At 48.4% G+C, this 26,152-nt stretch overlaps 1 protein-coding gene across 1 annotated transcript; it reads left to right on the top strand.

Moving 5' to 3' along the window:
• The first annotated feature begins 8,442 nt into the window (after positions 1-8,442).
• HRK (harakiri, BCL2 interacting protein) lies at positions 8,443-26,094 on the top strand. The gene is made up of 2 exons (XM_081288243.1): positions 8,443-8,839; positions 24,497-26,094. Exon 1 carries the CDS (start codon positions 8,508-8,510, stop codon positions 8,781-8,783), a length of 276 nt encoding a protein of 91 aa, XP_081144369.1. The 5' UTR covers positions 8,443-8,507; the 3' UTR covers positions 8,784-8,839; positions 24,497-26,094.
• The last annotated feature ends 58 nt before the right edge of the window (positions 26,095-26,152 follow it).

The following is a 26,152-nucleotide window of genomic DNA, read 5'->3' as shown; positions in this document are numbered from 1 at the left end:
TAGCCTCAAATGGGAAACAACCCAGATATTCTTCAATGAGGGAATGGTTCAATAAGTGATGATATAGCCATGCCACGGAATCAATCTCTTTACTGCAGTAGTAGATCCATGAATCTACAAGCATGAACGCACACACACACACACACACACACACACACACACAATAGTTAAAACTGGGGAAATCTGAACAATATCAGTGGACTGTGTCCATCTCAATATCCTGGCTATGATATTATTGTACAGTTTTGCAAAATATTGCCATTGGAGAAAATTGGGCAAAGTATAGAAGGAATCTCCCTACATTATTTCTAATATTGCATGTAAGTTTACAATTTCTAAGTTAAAAAAAAAAAGATGGAAGGCTGAATATGGCCTACAGGGTATATTTCTAAGGCAGTTGTGTTGAGGTGGAGACCATGATTTACCTGCTAATATGTGTTCTTCCCTTCTCGGTTAGTACTCCCACATGTATTAGAAAGGCACATTGATGCCTAGTCAGAAACTACATTTCCCAGCCTTCCATGCAGTTAGGCATGGCCACATGATGAAGTTCTAGCCAATGGAATGTACCTGAAAGTGTTAAGTGGAATTCTGGGAACGTAGGAGCATGGAGGGAATTCAAGCAGCCATCTTGGATCATGAGGCAATGTGGAATGTTAGTGGAATGTGGAATCTAGAGCAAGATCCAAGGAGCCCAAGACCCAGATTTCTGTGTAGCCAGACCCATATCACCTTCCCTGGGCTTCTCTATGAAAGGGGAATTCATATAGGAATTGGGGATTGAGCCCATTACCACTGAGCCACATTCCCAGCCCTTTTTCATTTTTTAATTTTGAGATAGGGTTTTGATAAGTTGCCAAGGCTGGTCTCAAACTTCTGATCCTTCTGCCCCAGCCTCCCCAGTACCTGGGATTACAGGTGTCCCCACCACACCCTGTGGGAAATAAAAAAATTTCTCCTGTTAAGCCACTTGTGATTTGAAGTGTTTTGGGTTATTTATCGCCTGACTATTCCTAATTTATAAAGCAGTATATTATTTTCCTAGCTGTCGCTACAAATAACTGTGGAATGGGTGGCTTGCAACAATAGAAAATTTGTTTTTTCATGGTTCTGGAGGGTAGAAGTCAGAACTTAAGATGTCACCAGGGCCATACTTCTTCCAAAGCCTCGAAGGGAGAATCCTTCCTTGCATCTTGAGCGTCTGAGGATTGCTGGCACTCCTTGGTGTCCCTGTACTTCCATCTCCATGGGGCTGTCCTGCCCTGTGTATCTGTGTCCCCATTTCCCCCTCTCATTTACGGATATCAGTCTTTGGATTAGGACCTGCCCTCATCCAGAATGACTTCATCTGTAAAGACCATATATTTTTTAATATATATGTGCACACACACACACACACGTGCACACACACACACACGCACACACACACACACATCTAGTTGTCAATGGACCTTTATTTTATTTATTTTTATGTGGTGTTGAGGATTGAACCCAGTGCCTCACACAAGCTAGGCAAGTGCTCTACCTCTGATCTACAACCCCAGCCCCATATTTTCTTATTTGTAATTCTGGAGATTGAACCCAAGGGCCTTCTACCTCAGCCTGTTTTACTTTTTTTTTTTTTTTGAGCAGGGTCTCACTATTCATCCAGGCTGGCCTTGAGCTTGTGATCCTCCTGCCTCCGCCTCCCAAGTAGCTGAGGTTATAGGTGTGCACTGGCAGTAAAGATCCTATTTCCAAAGTTTCCAGTTGGAAATCAACTTTTGAGGGACACTATTCAACTCAGTATAAAGGGCAGTTATATTATCTGTTGCCACTCATTGGTCTAACCAACAAGATAAAGGAAAGTCTGCTGGGAGACTTTTCTTTTTTTAAAGAGAGAGAGAGAGAATTTTTAATATTTATTTTTTAGTTTTCGGCAGACACAACATTCCTGTTTGTATGTAGTGCTAAGGATTGAACCCGGGCCTCACGAATGCCAGGCGAGCGTGCCACCGCTTAAGAAAGGTTTTTCCTCTTAGTGCTTTGGATATTTCATTGAAGATGTGATAGCTGGACTGTGGCAGCCATCTTGAAGCTATGAGGCAACAAGCACGAGGGCCAGAACTAATAATGCAAAGGCTGATGTAGTGCAAGCCTAGGTATAAAATGATTGTTATTTAAATATTTGTACCACAAACCCAACCAACCTTGGGCCTGCCTTTCTCTGGACCAGGACTTGGCACATCTTTTCTGTAAAGGATCAGATAGTAATTACTTTTATGGACCATACCATCTGACAAAAACCATTCAACTCTGCTGCTATAGCACAAAAGCATCCAGATATAAAATGCAAATGAATGATCATGACTGAATTGCCATAATGCTATTATAAAAGCAGGCTGCGGGCCAGACGGGCATACAGGTGTAGTTCGCCAACCCTTGCTCTAGACTTGTCAAGTAAATAATAAAAATCTGTATGATTCAAGTTGGATTGATTTTGCATGACTTGCATTGTATGCATACTAATAGATAGATCTAAGGTGAGGTTTCTCACACTCAGCACCATTAACCTTTTGGGCTAGATAATCAATTCTTTGTCTGTGCCTTGTAGGATACTTAGTAGCATCTCATTCCACTCACCAGATGCAAATAACACCCTTCAGTTTTGACAACCGAAAATGTCTGTAGACATTGCCAAATGTCTCCTGGGGAGCAACACTGTGCCCGGTTGAGAATCACTGGTCTAGAGTAAATAGCTAGAAAGGGAATCACCAGGTCACAGGGCATATGCATCCTGTTTTTCCAGGTCTGCCAAATTGTTCTCCAGCATTTATCCTCATTTACATGCTCATTAGTATAATTTCAAGTCTAGTGATTTGCTTGTTTAAACCAAGCTCAGTTGCCTTCAATAAGGCGATCATTGCCTGAGCAAAGGACAATATGTCTGAATTTTCACAGCAGGGGTGCAAGTTTAATCAACCCTCTCTCTTGTGACTCCTAATCAAGGAATTAGGTTTTATTTAAGTGAGGTTTGCCCTTTATGCTTAAAGTATTGATGAGACTATAATTAGGGTCTGGTTATTTTTTTTCCTTTCCTGGTGTGGACATTCATCTGCTCATCTCTCTTTACTCACAACAACAAGATCCTTAGGGGGAGGTAGCAAATGAATCATTAAGAGGTCCCTGGAGAAGGGGCTACCCCCTCTTTTCAGGTAAGAGAGGGTTAAATAGGATGAATGTGAGAGCCAAACGCTGTCTGGCTCCAGGTCTGTCGGATGGAGGGGACCTTCCTGGGAATTAGTGCCAGGTAATTCAATATTGGACTCAACTGAAACCTGAATCCTTTGGTTTTCCCGGTGGGTTTGGGTCCAGGCCCTGATTCTGCTTCTTAAGTGGATACTTAATAAGCCCCCGATAGCAACAAAGACCCTAACTAATATTTATTGAGTGCCAAGCACTTTACGAAACACTGGATATACATTCTCTCTTTTGATCCTCACAACAACCCCATGAAGTAGGCACTAGTATTATCATTCCCATTCTACAGATGGGAAAGCAGAGGCTTAGGAAGCCCCTTCACCACCCCCCCCAAAATAGTCTGCCCCAGGTACCAGTTATGGCATCCTGTGGCTGGGGTGCAAGCCCAGGTCTCGCCGGCTCACGGATGCAAACCACTCTGTTTTGACTGCGAGTTCAATTCAAGTACGCCATGGTTCACCAAGCAGTCTCCTGGCACCGACCTGGCCTTGGCATTCATACATGGCTTCAGGAAGCACAGCTGTTTGGAGGAGGCACCAGCTGTTCATTCATTTACCACTTCACCAAGCCACATGAATTAAAACGCCATACGGTAAGGCTCACTTGGTCTCAAACACCAGGACAGGTAATTATTGTTTTAATTAAAGAAAAGAAATACCCAACCTCTTCCAGCTCCAAGCACGGAAGTATTTATTTCTGGAGGAGACAAGGGAATGATTCAGGGCAAGGCATTTATATAGTTCTAATCAAATATATCTGTATATGCAAATCAATTATGTATGTATTAATTTATAGTTTTAATCAGTTATGTGTGCATAACTCTATGTGTGATCATCTTGTATGTTTGAAAGAGAAAAAAGACAAATTAGGATGGTTATTTTCTCTCTCTTTAAAAATTTTTAGTTGTAGATGGACACAATACCTTTTATCTATCTATCTATTTATTTATTTATTTCTATGTGGTGCTGAGGATCCAATCCAATACCTCACATGTGCCAGGCAAGCGCTCCACCACTGAGCTACAAATAACCAGCCCCGGATGGTTATTTTTCTCTTATTCATTCATTGAGTTCATATCTCAACAAATGAACGAAACTTCACGGAGTAGAAAATCTGTCTGTATTTTTTCCCCCTTCTAAGTGAGAGTCTGTACTTCCTTGCAACTGGTAGGAAAATTTTCCCTGAATGAAATTATCAACTGAATTTCCACAAACTGTTTTCCAAAATAACCCCCTAAAACACCTCCTTCCTTGAAGGTCTCCAACAAAAGAGGGTACAGGAAGGAGGGGAACAGGCACACACCCCTTCTCAAAAACCCAGGAAAGAATGCCCCATCGGCCAATGTTGGGGGACACGTCAGCTTCCAGCTGCCCACTTAGGGCAGTGCCCCGCTCTGTATTGGTTTTCCAGGGTTGCCATAGCAACGCACCACAACCAGAATGGCTTAAATAACAGGAACCGACTTTCTTGCCGTTCTGGGGGCTGGAAGTTCAAGATCAAAGAGTCAGCAGGGTTGATTCCTTCTGAGGGTTGAGAGGGAAAGATCGATTCCACGCCTCTCCTGACTTGTAGACAGCCCTGTTCCCTCTGTTGTCCCCACGTTGTCTCCCCTCTCTGTGTGTTGGTGTCCTTATTTCTTTTTTCTTTTTAAGTTGTAGATGAACACAATACCTTTATTTTATGTATTTATTTTATGAGGTGCTCAGGATCGAACCCAGTGCTTCACACATGCTAGGCAAGCTCTCTACCACTGAGCCACAACCCCAGTCCCCTCATTTCCTCTTTCTATAATCTGTCTTAATGGATTAGGGCCCACCCCAATGACCTCATTTGATCTGAATTACCTTTTAAAAGATTCTGTCATCAAATATAATATAGTCATCTTCTGAGATACCAGGGTCAGAATATCAATATATGAATTTGGGGGTACCAGGAGGGATACCATGTAGCCCCAAACAGCCTCTGTCTCTCTTCTGGAGTGGTGACAAATAATAAAGAGCACAACTTTGGGGCCAGAGAGCCGTGAAATCTTAGAAAACTTACTTAATAACTCAGTCTTGATTTGTTCAGTCTCCATGTTGGACTCCAGTTAGTCTCCATCTTACAGAGTTACAAGGAGGATGAAAGAGTTAATAAGTCCAAGGCATTCCTAATAATGCCTGGCACAGAGTAAGCACTCTATAAGTGTTTATTAAATATTAAAATAAAACCTTTTTTTTTTTTTTGCAGTGCTGGGGATCAAACTCAGGGCCTTGTGCACACTAGCTAAAACTCATTTTGACTAAAGTTTTAGGATTGTTATGTAACTCTCCCAAAGAATTTCTTTCTGTGGGCAGTGTTTAACAGAGAGTCACCAATCCAGAACAGGGAAACCATGTAGATATGAGGGTGCCAGTTCTCCAACATTCTTCAAAGTACGCCACTCACGGACTCCATGATCTACTTTAAGATGTGAACAGTAGCCAACATTTTATTAAATGTGAACAATATGTGCTGAGGGCCATTGCCAAGTAGGAATGACGCATCGAAATTTCCTTGCCAGCGTACCCCATGTTAAATGGACTTGCCTTGGAAATTCGCTGTGACATTGCATGTGTGTTTGAGAAAGGTGACCCTGCTCAAAGACGAGGGTGGATCCAGGTTTAGGGTGTATCCTGCAGGTTTTAGGAAGTATCCTGGTTTAGGATAATTTGGGTTTAAGACTTGGGTTTAGGGAAGTTCCAGGTTTAAGGTGTACCCTGCGGGGGGGAATAGGGCGTATCCTGCTGCTTCAGGCACTCCGGATCCTTGAGTTCCCGTTGAGTTCTTGTGAGATTCCGAAAGTATTTGGAAGAAAGCCTCGTGGAGTAGGTGAATTGGGCGGCAGGAGAACTCGGATTTCCCCAGAACGTGTGTAGAGGCCGGTTGAGTTCGGGAATAAAGAATTGCTGTTTGTATCTACAAGGTGTGTGGTGGCTTGTGATTCTGTGCCCAGCCAAGACTGCGGCAAATATGCTAGGCATCATTCTCAGGAGTTAGCAGTATGATCTTATTTAACCCTGTTGAGTTAGGTATTCTTATCGTTCCCACTCTACAATTAAGGAAATGGAGATTTCAAAAGGCCACATCTCCAGGCCAGGTTCTCCAGTGAGTAAGTGCTGGGGGAGGGCAGGGCAACTCTAGTGTGCTTTAGTGTGTCGGGGACATGGTCTTCCCTTGTCTTCCACTTATCCATAACCCCCTTCTCTTCTCCCTCTGGTGAATGATACATTCACATGTGTTCCCTCTGCTACAGAAAACATGCAAGCTGCTGGGACCGGACCCAGCGCCACCTTGTGAGCCCAGCATTTCGAGGGGCAGGCTTCCAAACAGGGTAATAATCGTCCCATTAAAATTAATGTCCATGAAGTGAGCCGTTAAAAGCGTGCAGATTAAAAAAAAGGGGGGGGTGTTCAATTTAAATCCGAAGGGCTTTTTAAATAGACACTGTATCTTCATTCTTGGAACGCTACATCAGGGCCCCTCTGCAAAGACAAGGGGAGGATTAAGGAGGTGAGTCCCAGGAGATGGAGAAGTGGTTCTGGCCAGAAGCAAAGGGAACCAAGGTTTATCCAGGGCCCACTGCATGCCAGGTGCTTGGCATAGATTTCTTTCATTTAGTCTCTGCCCCAGTCCTGGAGGGAGGTATTATTATTCCCAGATTACAGGGGGCAGTATAAAACCGCAGTTAAGAGCTTAGCGCCTGCAGCAGAGTGCCCTAGTGTTGATCCAGGCTTCACTTTTTACTAACTCTGCAAGCATGAGAGGACTTACCTACCTGTGCCTCAGTTTCTTCATCTTTAAAATAGGAAAATATGAGTGCCCTTCCCCCAACAACACAGAGTCACTGGGAGACTCGTGTAGACTCTTGCAGGAGAAGAGGCCAGGGCCTGGTTTCAACAAGGGTTGGCTGTTATTAGGGTTGGAGAACGGGGCTCAGTGAAGGCCAAGGCCAAGGGGGAAATAATCTCTCCTCTCCTCATGACAAACAGACCCAAAACTAAGTTCAGCATCTTAAAAAAGCTTTTCCAAGGCATCAAAGAATCCATCAGGCCGTGGCAGAACTGCCAGTGGGAAGAGCACTGGCTGGGAACTACCTCTGGGCTTCTCTAGTTGTTTGACCCTCAAAGGATTTCACATTGTTTGACCCTCAAAGGATTTCACATTGCCCATCTGCACCTTCCCCATCAGGGACAACTCCAAACTTCCCAGAGACTGTCAGGACATGAGTAGCCTGGGATTGGAAAGCTGGGGATGGGGAGGTTAAAGTTCCCCACGTCACAGCCCCCTCCCCCACCAGCGTCAATCAGCTTCACTGTACATTAAATCTGGATGGCCATCATAAGCTATAACCCCGGCAGGAGAATCATATTCACAAAGAAAGCAGGCAAAAAGAAGTTTCCATCTAGAAAGCGCTTTGTGAGGGTCTTTCGGGTGCTACGCGTCGCACCCGGACTCAGGACCGAACTCTCCACGCAGCCACCCAGTCACTTCGCCTCCATCAGGGGCTCTAGGCACGCGCCAGGGGAGTGTTAGGGTCAGGCTGCTAAGCTCAGCAGTGGGTGGGGACGTGTGTCGGGTGTCTTCAAACCCTAACTGTACAGGTGACGAAGTCAGACCTGAAACGAAGCACACTGGGTAGAATATGGCCCTTTCACAAGATTTTTGCATCCACACACCTCCCCAAAACAAAACAACAGCTCCGGAATATTTTTTCAATAATGCAGACGAATTCGATGTCAGCTTCATCCCCAAACGGCAAACAAGCCCGCTTCCCTCGCCAAATCGGAACTGGAGCTGAATTCAGGAAAAGGAAAAGGAGAAAATCTCCTCTCACGTGCTTCGCCACGGCGGGGGTCCCCGAGACCCCCAAAGCCGCGGGCCCGCTCCGCAGGGCGCCTTCTCCTGTCCCAGCGCACCGCGCTCCTCCTCGCGAATCGCGCGCCCTCTCGCTGCTGCCGGCGCGGCTAGGGTTAAAAGTTACCTCTCGGTTTCTTCTGCCTGCAGCCCCCCCCCCCCCGGGGGCCGGATGATGTAACCCCCTCCCCGCGCCCTCCCCGCCCCCCTCCACCATGTGACACTTTAATTAATAATAGCGCCGTCAGCACAACAAACGCACAACACAAGGAGAAACTTGGTGTCCAGGGGAGGCCCCCGGCTGCTGGAGCGCGGCGGCGGCGGGCGCAGAGGCCGGAGGCAGAGGAGGCGAGGGGCGGCCCGAGCGCGGGGAGGGAGCGAGGCGAGCGGTCATGTGCCCGTGCCCCCTGCACCGCGGCCGCGGCCCCCCAGCCGTGTGCGCCTGCAGCGCGGGCCGCCTGGGTCTGCGCTCCTCCGCCGCGCAGCTCACCGCCGCCCGGCTCAAGGCGCTCGGCGACGAGCTGCACCAGCGCACCATGTGGCGGCGCCGCGCGCGGAGCCCGAGGGCGCCGGCGCCCGGCGCGCTCCCCACCTACTGGCCCTGGCTGTGCGCGGCCGCGCAGGTGGCGGCGCTGGCGGCCTGGCTGCTCGGCAGGCGGAACTTGTAGGAACGCGGGGCTTCTTGGTGGGGCCAGAGCCGAGACCCAGCCGGATCGAGCAACAGGTACGCTAGCGACCGAGCAAGCAGAGCCAGGGCGCGGCAACTGGGCACGGCATACGGGGGCCTGGCCCGGGAGCGGGAGAATGGCAAGTTGGGCTTTCTTCTCTTACCCTCTTTTTTCTTCCTCTGCTCTTTTCTCTTACACATGGATCTTCGTCATCCTCTCCTACCTAGTCCCCATCCGTCCATATAAGTAAGGTCCACCGTTTCTCTCCCTATCTCTTGGTCTTAAGTGCACCTTGCCACTCTTTCTAGCGCGGTGGCCTTAGGAGGACTTAAGACTCCAGAATTCCCACCAGCCCCACAAGTATACACACGATGCAAGTCTAAAGTACACTTGCTTTAAGAACATGATTACAAGCCACGCCAAGTGTTATTATGTATTGGGGTTTCAAAACAGGTCTCCAGGCCCCTTCCAACATCTCTGCCCTCTTCGGAGACCCCTGCCATTCCTAAGTCGCCCTGTCTCCATCACTTCTACTCTCAATCACCTTTCCAGTGCCTGGAAAGTGTCATTTGTCCAGTGTCTGGATCTTTATTCACTCCAAGCTCATCTGGCCACTTCCTCCCCCTCCAGGTTTGCGGCTGGCTGGGTCTTTCTTTTCAAGGCCCGCGCACTTGGCAATTTTCCGTCACCCTGCTAACTTGGTCGCTCCTTTTCTGGAAAGGTGTCCAATTTAAGGAGCTTGGCCACCTGTAACCAGACAGTTGTAGCTGCTATAAGGAGAAGCCCTGGAAGTCGGATGGAATATGAGGTTCTTAGGGAAACTCCAAGTAGATTTAATAAGAAAGTATTTATTGAGCTTCTGGGTACTCTTCAGTTCAGGGTGGGGATGTTTTGAGAGCATCTAGGCTAGGCACTGACCAGGGGTGGAAGTGGGTACTGAGTGTCCAGTGTGCTTGGTGTTAGAGAATTGTACAGGCCCTTGGGGTGGGGGCAATTATTGAGCACTAGCTGTGCGCCTGGCACTGTGCTAGGGCTTGGCGGGGTGGGGGATGGGGGCAGAAGTGTTCAGGATCGTCTTTCCAGGCTCTGGAGTTGGGAGGGACGCTGCAGAGAATGGGGGGAGAGAATCAGACTGAGCCAGCCTAGTTGAGCCAAGGGGCAGAAGGCGAAGATTAAAGGTGAGATGGCCAGCAGCACCGGATGCCCGGCCCACGGATGCACAGCTCTGTGGTCTGGGCTGATCCCCATCGTGCACAGACACCTTAGGAAGCTGGCGGGGCGCCCGCAGGCGAGGCTCGGGCGTCTGCGCCCTCAGGGAGAGGCGGCAGCCGGAGCGTGGGGGGTGGCAACGCCCGGGGAGCTGCGGGGGTGCGCAGGGTGTGAGCCGGGAGCGCGGGCGACAGATGTCGCGTGGGCCCGCGCAGCCCGGGCGCTGGCGAAGAGAAGTGCGCGCTTTGGGGCGCTCTCCTCTCGGCTCCCGGGCGCCGAAGCTCCCATCCGCTTTTCCCCCGCCTTCCTCCACTCAGGCCAGAAGGGCCAGACTGGGGCCGCGGAATCCCAGGGCCCAGACCAACATTTTGGATCCTATGCAGGGGGGAACAGAAAAAGGGAACCGAGCGACAGATTTGAAGGCCAAATCGTGTAATTTTGCAAAAGAAAAAGCAACAGGCAAGGAGACCAGGAAAAGGAAGTTTCGGAACCTGGAGAAAAGAAGACGTTGTCTGAAGAACAAGTCACAACTGGAAAAATGAGAAGGAAAGATGGGAGGGGAGGAGACTAACAGAAACGGGGAAGGGGCTTTGGTTCTTGGGTTACAGGTGGGATCGCAGAAGCGCTCACTTTCAGGGACCAGGTGGTGCTGGCAGTCAGTCGCCCCACCCAGGAGGCAGGGGACCCCGGCCAGGGCCTGACCGTGTGCCTACGCGGGTGTTCATGAGTATTGGGGTGTGAGTGTCACCCAAAAGAAGGCTGCGGGGCGAGCCCCGTGCGCTCGCGCGCGCCCTGACGCGGTGGAGGAGTTGGAAAACTGCGGCCCACGCTGCAGGGGAGGGGTGACAAGGAGTTTCGCTAGTGAGTAGCGTTGTACGAGGGTCGGCAGGTAAGTGTAGCAGTGGAGTCTACTTGACCATCTTCACTCTGTTTCTGTGCCGGTTAGTTGCGTGCTGTTTCCTGACTCTGGACTTCCTCCCCACACCCATCTCTGGATTGCCCTAGCACCTGCTGTACCCGGCTGCAGCGTCTGCAGGAGCCACACCCTGCAGGGTTCTCCTGCCTATAGTGCCATGACCCCACCCGGCTTTCCTCCAGCGCTGCCCTCTCCCGCTCTTCAGACACCAGTAGATTGTACATCACCCCCTGCCGGGGCGGAGTCCAGGAATCCCCCATGTTTGGGTTCCAGGTCTCTCCCTTCCCCTGCATCCCGACCTCAAGCTGAGTGCAACTCTGGCCTTCCTGGTACTGAGGCTGAATTTTTTCAGTCTTTTCCCAGGTCCAGTATATTAGGTAGAAGTGAAAAGAAATTCATGGAAGAAAGACCATTTGTTGACTTCTGTGCTCAATGTAGGGTGCTCTCTCCACTTTCCCTATACTGGTGGAGAAGTGGGGACCATCACGCCCTACCTGGATGCCTCAGGGAGTCTTGTATCTGCCACAGAGGACAGGAACCACTACTTCCAATTCTCTTGGGTTTAAGGGTGAGTTTAGCTATTTGCAGAATCAGTAGGTCCTACATACCTGTTCTGGACTCTATTGTGAGCCAGAGACACAGTTCTCAGAAGCCATCATTAAAAACAACAACAAACAGAAACAAATCCCAGAGACTCAGTTTTCCCATTCATAAAATGGGGACAATAATAGCATCTGTACATTTTGCATTTCACATGTTCCTTTCCCAAAGTAGTCAACATTTAACCACTATTATTGCTGGGGATTCCACACCATTCCTCTTGTCCTGTATAGGTGCCAGACAGGGCTGGGGGTGTCACTTAGTGGTAGAGCCCCTGCTGAGAGGCCCTGAGGTTGATCCCTAGTTTTGCTTTAAAAATAAATAAATAAAAATGAAAAAAAAAAGGAATTGCCCAGTTGCTTGCTGGCAGTGTGGCCTTGGGAAAGAGCTATTGCTTCACTGAATCTCTCTGTAAACTAGAGCTGTGCTCTTCCAGGTTTTTTTTTTTTTTTTTGGCCAATGGAAGAACATTCATTAAAAAGTGTCCAGTACAGAGCCTGGTTCTTAGTTCACTGCTTGGCTTGAATTGAGGCTTGAAGTCCTACTGACTTCAAGCGGGAACCTGAGACAGAGCGCGTCCACCTGATTGAGAATTGAAATTGGGATTTCTGTCTTTGAGGACCCCAGGACCCCTTACCTGCCCCCTACCACAGGACTTGGGGGCTGCCAGGAAAGAGAAGATAGCTGGGAGTGTGGGGGGTGCATAGTGAATTCCTGCACTTGTGAGATTCCCTGTCTGAGGGTGCCTGGGGACTGTCCTCCCAGGCTGGGGTGGCCCAGGATGGGTATGATTGAACCAGTCACTGGTCAAAGATTGGGAGAAGAACAAAAGAGGCTTTCTAGTGTGCTGGCGTGGGAGGGAGGGAGGGAGAAGCCCTGGAAGGGAGAGGGAATGGAGCCCAGGAATCTGCCTGGGAGAGGGGGCTGGAGTGGGCAGACCCTGCCTTGGGACCTGGGGAAAAGGAGAAAGGGGGACTCGGTGGCCCCAGAGGAGACGTTGTCAGTGGCAAGGAAGATAATGGCCCCGGCAGGAGTCTGCTTTAATGAATTAATGAAGGGCTGGCCCGCCAGCCAGACAAGCTAACCGGTGCTTGGCAGGTACTTTGGGGATTAAGTGGTTAAACCTGGAGGCACGACCCGCAGGCTTCCCTCCCAGCCCGGCACCCCTGCCAGGATTTCTTTTAGCGCTTGAAAGCTTGGGCTTCTGCTTGGCCAGGGGTGAGCGCCAGCCTGCAGGAGGACAGCTGTTGGGAAGGCACCCCCGGGAAGGGGCCAGATGTGCAGGACCGTGGCAGCCTTTCTGCCACATGGCTGCTGTCTGGAATTATCCACTTGCCCACTGAGAGGCCTCAAGTGCACAAGTGACTGAGCTATGGATGTAAAAACAGCCCCCACTGAGGGACAATTAAATACGCCCTTAGATGTGGGCTGAGTGGATTTGGCCATGGCTCCTTCTAGGTTTTGAAACGTCAGCTTTTCAGATCTACTTTGAGAGGCAAGAAAGGGAACGACTTGTGCTTGTGTGATAGGGTTTCACGGGATTCTAGAGCTACCCCATAGTGTCCCTAGCCCCTGGTGACTTCCTTGTCACTGGTACACAACTATGTGCTGGAAAAAAAAAACACACACACACAAAAAACAAACAAACAAACAAAAAAATCACTCAGAAACTAGGCAAGACAGTTAGTTTTCTGTCCCTGCCCCCTGCATAGAATGGACACCCTCCAGCCCTGGGCCTTGTGCATGACAAGCTCTACTACTGAGCCACATCCTTGGCCCTAAGATAATTCTTATTTTTCCCCCAATTCAGCTTCTTGCTCTTACTCAACTATGAATAGTCAACTATTATTATTGCAGTGCTGGGGACTGAGCGCTTCAGCATGCCAGGCAAGGGCTCCACCACTGAGCTATACCCCAGCCCTCAACTATTAGTTAATGAATGCCTACTGTATGCAAGGCACTGTAGATACAGAAAGGACCAAGATATTGAAGCCCTGCTCCCATGGCCCATTTAATTTAGTGGAAAGAGAAATAAATAGTACATAAAGCTTGTTCTGTTTACTATTATATAATGAATTACTCCAAAACTTAGGGGCTTCAAACAGTTATTTTATTATGCTCATACATGCTGTAGGCTGGGAATCTGGTCAGGACATATCGTCAGGGGTTCCATAGTGTGACTCTTCCCGCTGCAGAATGACTGGGGGCTGCGCTTGAGATTGGGTGGCAACTTTATTTTCATGTCTGGCTGTTGCTGGGAGGCAGCTGGTTCTGTCAATCAGAGCCTCGTATAGTCTGGGCTCCCTCACAGAATGGTGGCCCTTAAGATTGGATTCTGAGATGGTGATTCAGAACTTCAAGAACAAGTGACCAGGGAGGGGAACCAGGTGAAAACTGCTTTGCTTTCCTGACACAGCTTTAGAAGTCACTTTAGTTAGAAGCAAGTCATAAGCCAGGCCAGATTCAAGGGGAGGGATTAGACTCCGGGCCTTGAAGAGTGACAAGGTTCTATAATAGTATGTGGGACAGGATATACTGTTGTGGCCATCTTTGGATTATGCAATATAACACAGAGATAATTTCAAGAAATACTTGAGGGTTGTAAAGGTGATCTGTGATGATAATGTAGTAGAGTACCTGCTGAGGCGTGGGGGAGAGAGTACCACCTTGGGGAGGAACCGGGGGAGTAGTGGTCTTGGGTGACAAGGAGGAGCTGGCCTCCATTATAACTGGAAGAAAGATGTTCTAGAACAATAGCAAGTCCAGTAGCCTGGAGGTGAGCCTTCACATTGTGTATTTTTAAAAATATTTATTTTTTCTGCCCTAAACTGGTGCCCCTGCTATTGAGTAGGGGGAATCTCTGTTTTGGCCTATATCAGTAAAATGCCTCCTTAGATTACTACCGGATGACCGGAGAAGAAGGACACTCTTCAACCTTCCCGAGTGGAGAAAATGGGCTTCTCCAAGATGGCTGCCTTACAACGCTTTGCTCCCATGATCCTTTGCTCCCTAAGTCAGAGACATATTTCTCTGGAAAACTTCCTGTAATATTCTTTTTTAAAGGAACTTTTTTCTTGATGACCCAAAAATTACAAGTTCATGGTCAACTATTTAGAAAATGTTGAAGAGAAGAAAATTGTAGTCTTGTCTCCAGAGAAAGGAGGTCTGGCTTTGAGCAGAGGGTCTGACAGCAAAAGATTCCCTGCCTTGGGGTAAAGACCAAAGAGCTTCTGAGCTTCCCATTGGACCCGACTTGACTCTTTCATGGTGCGATTTTCTGACTGCCACCTGATGGTGATACCAGGGACTGTCTACCTGGGACTCTTATTACCTTAAGCCTACACATGTTAAGCAAGTGCTCTACCCCCAGGCAATTGGGAATATGGTGCACCCTTTTCAGGCTGGGTGAGAACTGTGGGACCCTGGTTCCTCCACACACCTTCCTGGACCGCCATTGCTGAGAGAGGCTCCCTAGAAACCCTCTTGTGCCCGAAGCAGACGTTGGCGAGTTAACGAACCAAATAGGAAATCCGTTAGTCTGCAGCTTTACTGGGCTCATTTCTCTGAAGGTTTGCAGTGTTAAGTGGGATAAATACTGTATTATACTGTATTTTGTTTTATTTATTTGTTTATTTTGGTACTGGTCATTGAACCCAGGGGCACTCAACCACAGAGCCACATCCCCAGCCCTTCTTATTTTTTTATTTAGAGACAGAGTCTCGTTGAGTTGCTTAGGGCCTTGGTAAGTTGCTGAGGCTGGCTTTGAACTCACGATCCTCCTGCCTCCGCCTCCCAAGTTGCTGGGATTCCAGGTGTGTGCCAGACACCCAGCTGTATTTTGCATTATTTAAATAGTATATGCTAGATAATTTGAAAATGTTTCATGAGAAAGCAGTTTCCTGGAAGCAGTTTGCCTCCCCTACCTTTTTATAATAACATTACCTTGGACTTGGGGTGTAGCTCAGTGGTGCAAAAGGTGCTTACATGTACGAGTCCCTGAGTTCCATCCCCAGCACCAAAAACATACTTCTACTAATTAAAAAAAAACAAAAAACGCTTTCTTTTGAGAAACAATTTCTACTTTGAAATCATATCAATAAAAGATGTCTATGCACTTATGTCTCTTGTCTTTTTTTTTGTGGTGCTGGGACTGGAACTGGGGCCATCCACATGTTAAGCAAGTGCTCTACCCCCAGGCAATTTGGAATTCTTTTAATAAAGATTTGCATTCAAATTTTATTTTATTTTATTTTATTTTTAAAGAAAGAGTGAGAGAGGAGAGAGAGAGAGAAGAGAGAGAGAGATAATTTTTAATATTTATATTTTTTTAGTTCTCGGCGGACACAACATCTTTGTTTGTATGTGGTGCAGAGGATCGAACCCGGGCCGCATGCATGCCAGACGAGCGCGCTACCGCTTGAGCCACATCCCCAGCCCTGCATTCAAATTTTAAAAGAAAATTGTAGCAATTGGTTTTATCTCACTCTCTACAGCTATATTTCTTTCTAATTTAAAACAATGGATAAGTACTTTAGCAAATAAGTAAATATATTATCACATAAACTGACTTTACAGATTATAGGTGTGCACCGGACTTTTTCAGTATAGAGGGTCCCTCAGTATCCACAGGGCATTGGATCTCCTTGGTGACCAGCATCTAGACGTGCTCAAGTCACTTATACAGACCGGTGTAGTCTTCATACATAACCTACACATATCCTCCTGTGTCCTTTAAGTCATTCTAGATCACTCCTAAAACCCAACACCATGTCCATGCTGTGCAAATAGTTGTTAACTGTGCTGCTTAGGAATACTGATAAGAAAAACGTCTGTATATGTTTCGCACAGATGCAGTTTTTTTTTCTGAATATTTTCAGAAATGTTTTATTTTCAGAAGGTTGGTTGGAGTCGCCAGGGCATGGGGTTCTGCCTGTTTTCTCTGGAAAACTTCCTGTAATATTCTTTTTTACAGGGATTTTTTTCTTTTTTTTTTTTTTTTTTTTTTTTTTTTTAAAGAGAGAGTGAGAAAGGAGAGAGAGAGAGAGAGAATTTTTAATATTTATTTTTTAGTTCTCGGCGGACACAACATCTTTGTTGGTATGTGGTGCTGAGGATCGAACCCGGGCCGCACGCATGCCAGGCGAGCGCGCTACCGCTTGAGCCACATCCCCAGCCCCGGGATTTTTTTCTTGATTACAAAAAAAGTTAAAAGTTCATGGTCAACTATTTAGAAAATGTTGAAGAGAAGAAAATTGTAGTCCTGTCTCCAGAGAAAGGAGGTCTGGCTTTGAGCAGAGGGTCTGACAGCAAAATATTTTTTCTGGACACCCTTCTTAAGAGGTGGCACTATTTGGCCATTACAACATTTATGTCCCACTGTTCTTGGGCATTTAGACTGGCGAAGGCCTTCCTTGTGGCTAACTGTACACAGCAAGAGTCATGTTTATGAGATATTCCCTGGATGATTTTTCTAAAAATGCTCACAAGTGCCACTGTGATAGAGAATGTTAATGTCCTTACATTACAAAGGTTGTCCAGAGAGTATAAGATGGTGGTAAAGATTCAAAAGCGCTCTCTAGACCCACACTGTCATTCATGCCGTCTCTCGTCCGTGGCTCTGGCCTGTGTACATAACGGGCCTGTTGGCTGGGCTCCTGAACTGACTGTCACTCTCTCAACTGTGTCCGTGGAACATTCTTCCAGGACTGCTCCTCTAGCCAGCATGCGAGGTGGGGGACTCCTAGCACAGCTTTGGGGGAAGGCTCCAAGTCTCAGTCGGCAATGTCACCATGGCTTGGAGAGATTCCCCGCCTTCTGGTCACCAGGGGAGCAAGAGTCATGTTTATGAGATGTTCCCGAATCCAGCTCTTGGCACTTACTGAGTCCTGTAGGACGCCAACAGACGGATGATGGGGCCACTTCGAGTGGCTTTTGAGGGGAGTGTCTTTGGGGGTGGATCCCTGAGGTGGATTCAAGAAGAGGTTCTGTTTTCAAGGACCTCCTCGACGGAAAATACTATCCCTTGGCAGACCACAGAAAACTGAACCTCTGATAACTGTTTACTTTGTTCACCCCAATTTTATGCTCCATCAGATATGGCTGCCATCTGCCATTTACGAGTGGTGTGACCTTTAGCAAGTCCCTTTACCTCCTGAGCCTCAGTGTCCTCCCCTGGGGACTGGGAAACCTGCTAGTGCATTGGGAGGGTCTCATAGAGAATCCGGAGCAGCTTCACGAGACCTGGCCCTTTCCACTCCCGTGACTGGGCGGTGAGCTCCCAGTGCACAGGAAGCGGGCTGCGATGGGGTCAGTGTGGTGCGAGCTGTGTCACAGGGGTTCTGAGGATGTTGAGGGACAGCTCAGGATGTGTGTTGTCCCTTTGTGGTTTTAAGTGGTGCTCATGGGCCCGTGTTCATGGCATGGACAGGAGCTCCAGGGGCTTCTCTGAGCCTCTTGCTTCAAGCAGATGCTACTTCTGCCTCCCCCGATTTGTGACCCGCCAGCAGCCTGCTGGTGTCACCACTCCAGGGCTGGGCGAATAGCTGCATGGTGTACCATGGCTTGGAGGGACCCGGTCTTCTTATTTGGTCATTACCCCAGGTCAGGGCTCCCGTCCTGGGCAGCACAGGCCTCTAAGTCCTGTAAGGATGCAATCCATCATGTCTATTTTGTCCCTCTCTGTGTCCCCGTGTCTGGGGGCATGGTGACTGGCCCAGAGCAGGCATTCCCTAACTACGGAGCGAAGGAATGTGGGCAATCCCATAAATGATATCAACAAAATTGATGACATATTCCTCTTCTTCCGCCTATTAAAAACCATGGTTTGGGCTCAATTCTCAAAAGATCTGTGTCCCCAAAAGGTCACGGTTTTAGAAACATCGCTAGAGTTAGGTAAGACATTAGGGCCCATGTAACCCATCCCCCTCACCTTGCAGACAGGGAAACGGAGGCCCAGAGGTAGCTCCTGAGGCTTGTGCCAAGGAGGGCTTAAAAGCCAGCTGACCCTAAGAGCGTCCCAGCGTTTAGGGCTGAGGTTGAAAGCAGTCCTTTCCCAGGTGACTGTGGCTTGAGTCGTATTCGACTTGCATGTTTTTCTTTTCTTTTCTTTTCTTTTCTTTTCTTTTCCTCCAATACTTAAAAATCAGACAGTGTCAAGTAGAAACCTGTATTTCCAGTTTTTCTCGAGTCTGCATTCCCCTGGCAGGCTGGACATGAGTGGCCCCCTGAGATGAGACGAACGTTCTGGTGTCCCAGGTGCATTTTACGGGGCTCAGTGCATTTCCTACATGACCCCTGACTTCAGGGATCACCTACCAGACCTTCCTTGATACACACACCCACATGTGCATCCTATTTGAAGCACATGACTTCATCTGTTTCTCCTGCTGTTGCCTCCAGTAGAAGCAGGTTGTTGAGATGGTCCCATGTCAACACAGAAAGCCTTTCTTTATTCTTGTTCATGTTCATATATATATATTTGGTACTGAGGATTGAACCCAGGGGTGCTCAACCACTGAGCCACATCCCCACCCCACCCCCCTTTTAAAATATTTTACTTAGAGAAAGGGTCTTCCTGAGTTGCTAGGTGCCTTGCTAAGTTGCTGAGGCTGGCTTTGAACTCAAGATCCTCCTTCCTTAGCCTCCTTAGCCACCGGGATTATAGGCGTGCACCACGGAGCTTGGCCCATTTTCTAAATAGCATAAACCAGGTTGCAGGGAGCACTCTTGTTTGGATAACTTTGCGATCGAAAAGCGAGGTTTCTAGAGGCAGAACGCAGGACCCAGGCAGGTGTGTGCTCAGGGGCTGCAGGTGGGCGGGAGAGCCTCTACAGACCTCTACAGAGCATCTGAAACCCATTTCGCTGGGTTCCGTTCTGGGCTGAGCTACTTCTTCCCAACACTGAAGGCTAATTCCTGTGAAAGTCAAGTTAGTCTGACACTCAAGGTCCATCTGCCATAATTTTGTAGTGAGTAGCAGCCAGGAGTCCTTGAGTCTCTCCCTAGACTTCAAGGAATCAATTCTGCTCACGGATAGCATTGAGAACTAGTTCCTGGTAGCGGGGGGGCTGGGCAAAGGGGAGCAAACACTTCTTCCAGGGGCTCGTCCTTTCTCTACTGCCCAAAAGGTCATTTGCTTTTTTCAATCCCCTTAGCACAGTCTCCTTGGCTTCCTAACTGGCCAGCATGAGTGTCCCTTACTAAAGTGACATCATGGACTAGCACAATCTGGACAGGTGGCTTGCCCCCCAGTTCTTGGGCACTGGGATTGCTGGAACTGCCCGTTGAGGTCAACCTGCTGGAACCAAAGATGGAAGAACTGGGGGCGGCCACCTGTGTTCCTTCGCGCACTCACTCACCGACACTCAGCAGGTATTGAATTTAGCATCTACTGTGCCCTGGGCTCTGGGGACAGCATGGTAGGAGAAGGGGAAAAGGACGCCGTGTCTGTAAATGCACAGAAACACCTGCTGCCTCTGGGCGGGGTTGCGGGGTTTGGGAGGGCGCAAAGGGGACTTTGGTATTCTTTTATGTTGCCTGAATGTGTAATTTACTACTTGGGCAAATAACAATAAGAGCAAAAAAAGATATTAAAAAAAATTTAAGTGGGGCCACTTAGCAGGGAATCCAAGAGTCCCAAGTCTTCTTGGATGCAGGAGGGAGGGGTGCGCCTCCTGCCTGTCTGGGGCTGCGGGGGACCTCCCAGGTAACACAGCACCATCGCTGCAGCCCAGGGGGCAGGACCTGGGGTGTGCACATTGCTCCCTCCCCTTCCACATGGTGGGTGAAGAATGGAAACAGGAACATTTTCCCAAGACAATTCATGAATCTCTCCAGTGATGAGCTGTGCTTGTGAGTCAGCATCTGAGAAAGTTCTTTATGAGCCAAGGTTGAGGGGACGTATCCCAGGAGCAGAGCAGTGGCTCCCAGGGATTGGCAGACTCGATGTTTAACAAACAGTTTCAGCCGAGATGCAGTGGCGCTCGCCTGTCATCCCAGCAGCTCAGGAGGCTGAGGCAAGAGGATCATGAGTCCAAAGCCAGCCTCAGCAATTTAGTGAGGCGCTAAGCAACTCACTGAGACCCTGTCTCTAATAAGATACAGAATAGGGGGCTGGGGATGTGGCTCAAGCGGTAGCGTGCTCGCCTGGCATGCGTGCGGCCCGGGTTCGATCCTCAGCACCACATACCAACAAAGATGTTGTGTCCGCCGAAAACTAAAAAATAAATATTAATATTAAAAAAAAGATACAGAATAGGGCCTGGGGATGTGGGGATGTGGCTCAGTGGTCGAGTGCCCCTAAATTCAATCCCTGGCACACCCCACCACCAAAAAAAAAAAAAGAATCTTCCATTATCCTGTCTCAGTGCGTTTGGGTGGGTCTGTGTCTTTCTACGGCACATGTTTAACTTGTGGATCTCTGCTGCTACTGATGACCTCGTGGGTTGTTCCAAATTGCTGTGGTTGCAGATCAAGCTACAGGGATCCTCCTGTGCCCGTTCATGTGACTAGTTCTGTGCGCTGGATCCCTGGCATAGGGTACGCAACTTGAGATCCCTCCAAAAGACCTTGGTGGGAATATGTTACGTGGTGTCCACAGTGTGGGAACGCATGCTCCTACGCCGAGGTGTTTCCTAGACTCACGTCTGACCTACAGTAAGTGGGTTCTAGAATCTGTCCATTTAGCAGCCCAGGACTGTTTTGGATCAATGTCCCCCATTGTGTTAAAGGCTTGATCCCCAGCCAGCAGTGCTGTTGGGATGTGCTGAAACCTCTAAGAAGTGAGGTCTAGTGAGAAGTTTTCTGGTCATCAGAGGTGTGCCCTTGAAGGGGACACTGGGACCCTAGCCCCTTCTTTATCTCTTTTGCTTCCTGACCACCATGAGGCAAGCAGGTTTGCTCTATCACACAGGACCCACCTTGCCACAGGCCCAAAGTGATGGGGCCAATCCATCATGAACTAAACCTGTAAATCTGTGAGCCAAGATAAACCTTTCCTCTTTATGAGTTGGTTATCTCGGGTATTTTGTTATAGTAACAGAAAGGTGACTAACACACCCAGGAAGTACTTGGCCAGATTCACGGTAGGCTCAGTGACTTACAGGTTGGGAAATTGAAATCAATTTCTGGTCTTATCTAGCTTTGTATGAAAACACCATTACTTTGGGGAATGTAGTAGATCATAACCTTAAAAATAGTTTGTCTCCTCTGCTTAGACCATTGTAATTTTCCTTTCATCATGTGTCTTCAATGAACATATCCAACACAACTTCAGTTCCTCCAACTTTCTGATGCAGGTTCTTGCTCACCATGGCCCTCTGAGCCATGCTTCTCTCTGCCCACACCTTGCTTGGTCCCTTCCCCACCTGAACGACACCTCCTTCTTCCAAATATGGAGAAAGTACATATGTGTATCTTCAAATGTATGCAAATCCTGCATCCTCTCTGAACCTTCCCTGGTGAATGCAACCCCATCCTGACTTCTGGGCTGTCCATACACCTGCCAACTCTGGTCATTTATAGTACTGGCCTCTGGCTTGTCATGTCTTCCCCCGTAAGACTGGAGGCAAATTGAGGGCAGGCACCTGTCTTCTCCAGTGCAGAGAACGATGCTTAGCATCCAGCCACCATACTCAATGGCTCTTAGTAGTTGCTCAATAAACATTCCTTTGCTCCCTCCATCCCTCCTTTTTCTGTACCTGGGCTTCAGGCAGTATACTCCTCAGGGTTCCATTGTTCATTCTATAGATTTGTGTCTAGAAAACCAACTGAGAGTTTTAGGTGACTGCAAAAGCTAGGTTTTTAAAAATTATTTATTTATTTATTTATTTATTTCAGTTGTAGTTGGACACAAATACCTTTATTTCACTTATTAATTTTTCTGTGGTGCTGAGGATCGAACCCAGAGTCTCACACATGCAAGGCGAGCGCTCTACCGCTGAGCTACAACCCCAGCCCCAAAAGCTAGTTTTCATAAACTAAGTCAAAGATGTCTCTCCATTGTGCTAATTGATGTCCCTGAGTGTTCTTTGAAAATAGAAGGTGGCTACCCAGGATGCAGGAGTCCTGTGGTGCTTATGTCCTCCAGGGGTTGAAGGGGAGTTGGAGAAGGGGCGGGTTGGGAGAACTTTTGCTTCCACCTGAGCAGGTCTGAGGTCTGAGGTCACCGGTCCTTGTGACTGTCAGCTAATGTCGGTGGTGGGAACCACGTGTGTATGATTCACCTCTTTCGTGCAGTCAGATGGATTAGTCAGTGTTCAAGTTAGAGGCAGAGGTGTCCCCGAATGGAGTCATCAGTGAGTTTAGCAAGGGTTCCAGGGGAAAGATGTGCACAGGGTTTAGGACAACAGCAGAGATGACGCAGCACCCCGGGGTGGTGACAGAGGGGAGCTAGTACCTCTGCAGAACAGGATCTGGAGCTGGCAGGGGCTGTGGCCAATCTGTGACCCACCGAAGAGAGTCAGGGAACGAACAGCCAGGATCTCACCTCCCACGTGTGCCTCCTATTGGCCAAACCCAGTGGGAAGCTAGAGGCCAGAGGCACCTCTTTCTTGGGACAGAACTGTACAAGTCAACTAGGGGAATTTTTCTACCCTGGAAGTAATCAAGTGGCCACTCTCTGTTTCTCTCCTGTCCCACTCAGTCTGTGTTACTCACATGGAGCTTATTCCACCTGCTCCAGAGTAGTGTGGAGGACATTTTTAAATCTCCCCTGATAATTTGTAACCATAAAAATCTACTACTATTTTTTTTTTTTTGGCAGTGCTAGGGATTGAACCCAGGACTTTATGCATGTTAGGCAAATATTCTACCACTAAGCCACATCCCCAGCCCCAAATCCACCGTTTTAAGGCATCCAAGTCAGTTTTTAGTGTATTCACAGAGTGGTGCCACCATCCCCATCATCAATTCCAGATATTTCCTATTCCCTTAAAAGAAATCCCATACCCATCAGCATTTGCCCCAGCCCTAAGTAGCCACCATTCTACTGGCTGCCTGCAAAGATTTGTCTGTTGTGGACATTTCATACAAATAGAATCACACAATAATTATCCTCTTGCATCTGGCTTCTTTCACTCAGTAGGATGTTTTTAAGGTTCATATCCATCTTGGAGAAAGTATCAGTAGTGCTTCATTCCTTTTTTATGGCCAAGTAATATTCCTCTGCATGGATAGACCCCATTGTGTTTATCCATTCATTAGTTGACGGACATTGGGGTTGTTTCCAGGTCTTTTTTGGAGATGATGCATAATGCTGCTATGAACATCTGTGTGCAAGTTCTTGTGGACATATATTTTCCCTGGTCTTGGGTACGTGCTGGTTTTCCTGCCTTGCCAGGCGTGTTCATTTTCTTATCTGGATGAGTTCCCTGACACCCTTCAATCCTCAGCAGGGGCCTGCCTTTTTCTATGGGGGGACTTCTCTGACTCCCCTTCTCCCTCATGAGCTGCCTGCCCCCTGGTCTTTCATAGCTCATGTCTCCCCATATTGTCCCTGTCCTTTACACAAGATTGCATCATCAGTTTCTCCCCCAGCTCTCCGTCGGCCTCTGAGCCCCTCAAGAGCAGGAATCAACGACATGGGGCAGGCATGATTTGGAAGGAATGAATGAGGGCAGAGACTGTCCCCAGCTCTGCTTTGAGAAGGAATCTATGTAGGGAATAGATGAAGCAAAATATGGCATCATGGCTCCTGATTCTTTTTTTTTTTTTTTTAATTTCAGAAGATGCCAATATAAACACCCAGGTCTGCAAACAGAGCCGGATGTGGGCATGCAAACCTCTGTCTCCCTGAGGCTGCGATGTGGGCAGCGATTCTAGTGGGTGGATGGGGGGGGGGACACGACTTTCCTCCCAAATCCCAGCTTCCAAAGGAGCAGCTCCCCTCCCCCTCTGACATCTGGGGCCCGCGGTGCAGAGGCCCACAGCGCTGATGTCACCCGCGGCAGCTGTCTGCACTGACGAAATACAATTCTTGTGATTTCTGCAGGTTGGCGAAACCCTGCGTCCTTGGTGAGAGCTGCTTCCCATTTTCCTGAGGGGGAGCCCAGAGCTTGACATGCCGCCGCCGTCGGCGCTTGGAGAAGGAAGAGGAAGATAAAGACAGCATCTGGAGCGCAGCGGGACACGGGACGGGACTGGGGACGCCCTTGGGAAGCCCAGCTGCAGACACAGACACCCCAATGCTATTTATGATATAGCTCTATATATACAAAAAAAAGAGAGAAAAAATATGAATATTCCGTATCAGTGCATGCCTTGTCTAGGACGTGGCCCCCTCCCTTTCGACACCTCGGATGTGAACTCTGATACTTGGTCATGTCTGGGGCACCAGAAGACAGATGCCTGCTTCTGTGTATCTAGGAAATTTACAAAGACTGGTGGGAATTGGCCTCTGCCTTCACCTAATACCCCGGGCGCAGATGCTGGTGGGGTTGGTTAGACAAAGCAAGTGAGGACTTGGGGCCAGTTTTGTAGGGACAGTCTGGGATACCTCCTTTTCTTGACACGTCCTAGCCTCTCTCTGTCCCTGTCTAGATAGGTCGCTAAGATCCTACTGTCACAACCAGAGAAATGGGATGTGTTTTCCCCCGGCTCCTTGCCAATCTGGTGTGTCTGGTGCTTTACTTCCATTTTGCCGGTGCTAAGTGTGTCCTTTCTGGTGTCCCCATGATCTTCTGTAGACAGACCTGGAAGCCCAGGGGATGAGAGAGATTTCTATTTTGCTCTTTGGATTCTTTTTTTTTCCCCCCAAAGGCATGAGTTGTAAAAGTGCCATCTGAGAGTCTCTTTCTCCATGTGGGAACGAATGCGCAGAGTTGCTTGGGGGCAAAGCCTGGGCTGCATTCATGACTGTCTGCTTGGGAGGACAGAGAAAGCTGGCCTCAGGTGCCACTTGGTGGCTGTCTCTTCCACCCCCAACAGAAGTCTCCTGGGACTTCAGCCCCTGGCCTCCCCCACTCTCTAGGGGGATTCCAGGGCTTAGATTTTATGGATTTAAGAGCCAAGAAATGGCGACACTTCTGGTTGGGGGTGATTTATAAGCGAGGGACATTGGGGAGGGAGTGGGTCATTTAAATGACATGTACCAGCATCTCACTGACTGTCAGAGGCCTGATTTCCTCGCCCCCCACCCTTGGATAAGCTAACTATTTTCAGAAGTTTCTAGAAGGGCTAAAAAAAGATGTGTGCTGGACTGAGACTTGGCTGCAAAGACTCTTTGGGGAGCCACAATTCCTTTTGGCTTTTATTTTTTTAAAAAAACATCCAGAAAAAAAAAAAAAACAGGTATTATTCCTTGAGGCAGGCAGGGTCTCCCTGCCCCTCACCTGCCCTTACTTGTCCCTGCTAATGATGAGGTGAAGGTCCTGCCCGCAGACTCAGTCACTCTCCAAGGCTGGATTTGCAGGTCACCACCCAGTGCCTAGAGATGGGGCTCCCATGGGCTGATTGGCAGACACCCCTGCAGTTCTAAGAAGCCAGCGCCGGGATCCATAGTCGTTAAGGTACATGGGACTGGAGTGACCCCCCCTATATGCCTGGCTGAAGGTTATTACTGGGTCCTTTACACAGCACGACCTGTCAGGGTTGCTGCAAGCAGAGAGCTGGGTTTCTTCTGATTTTTGTTTTTAAACCCATTGCTTAT

The sequence above is a fragment of the Spermophilus citellus genome, assembly GCF_964194105.1.
Source record: "Spermophilus citellus genome assembly, chromosome: 3".
NCBI lineage: Eukaryota > Metazoa > Chordata > Mammalia > Rodentia > Sciuridae > Spermophilus > Spermophilus citellus.
The sequence above is the reverse complement of the archived record's forward strand: the minus strand, read 5'-3'. Positions and strand labels throughout refer to the sequence as shown.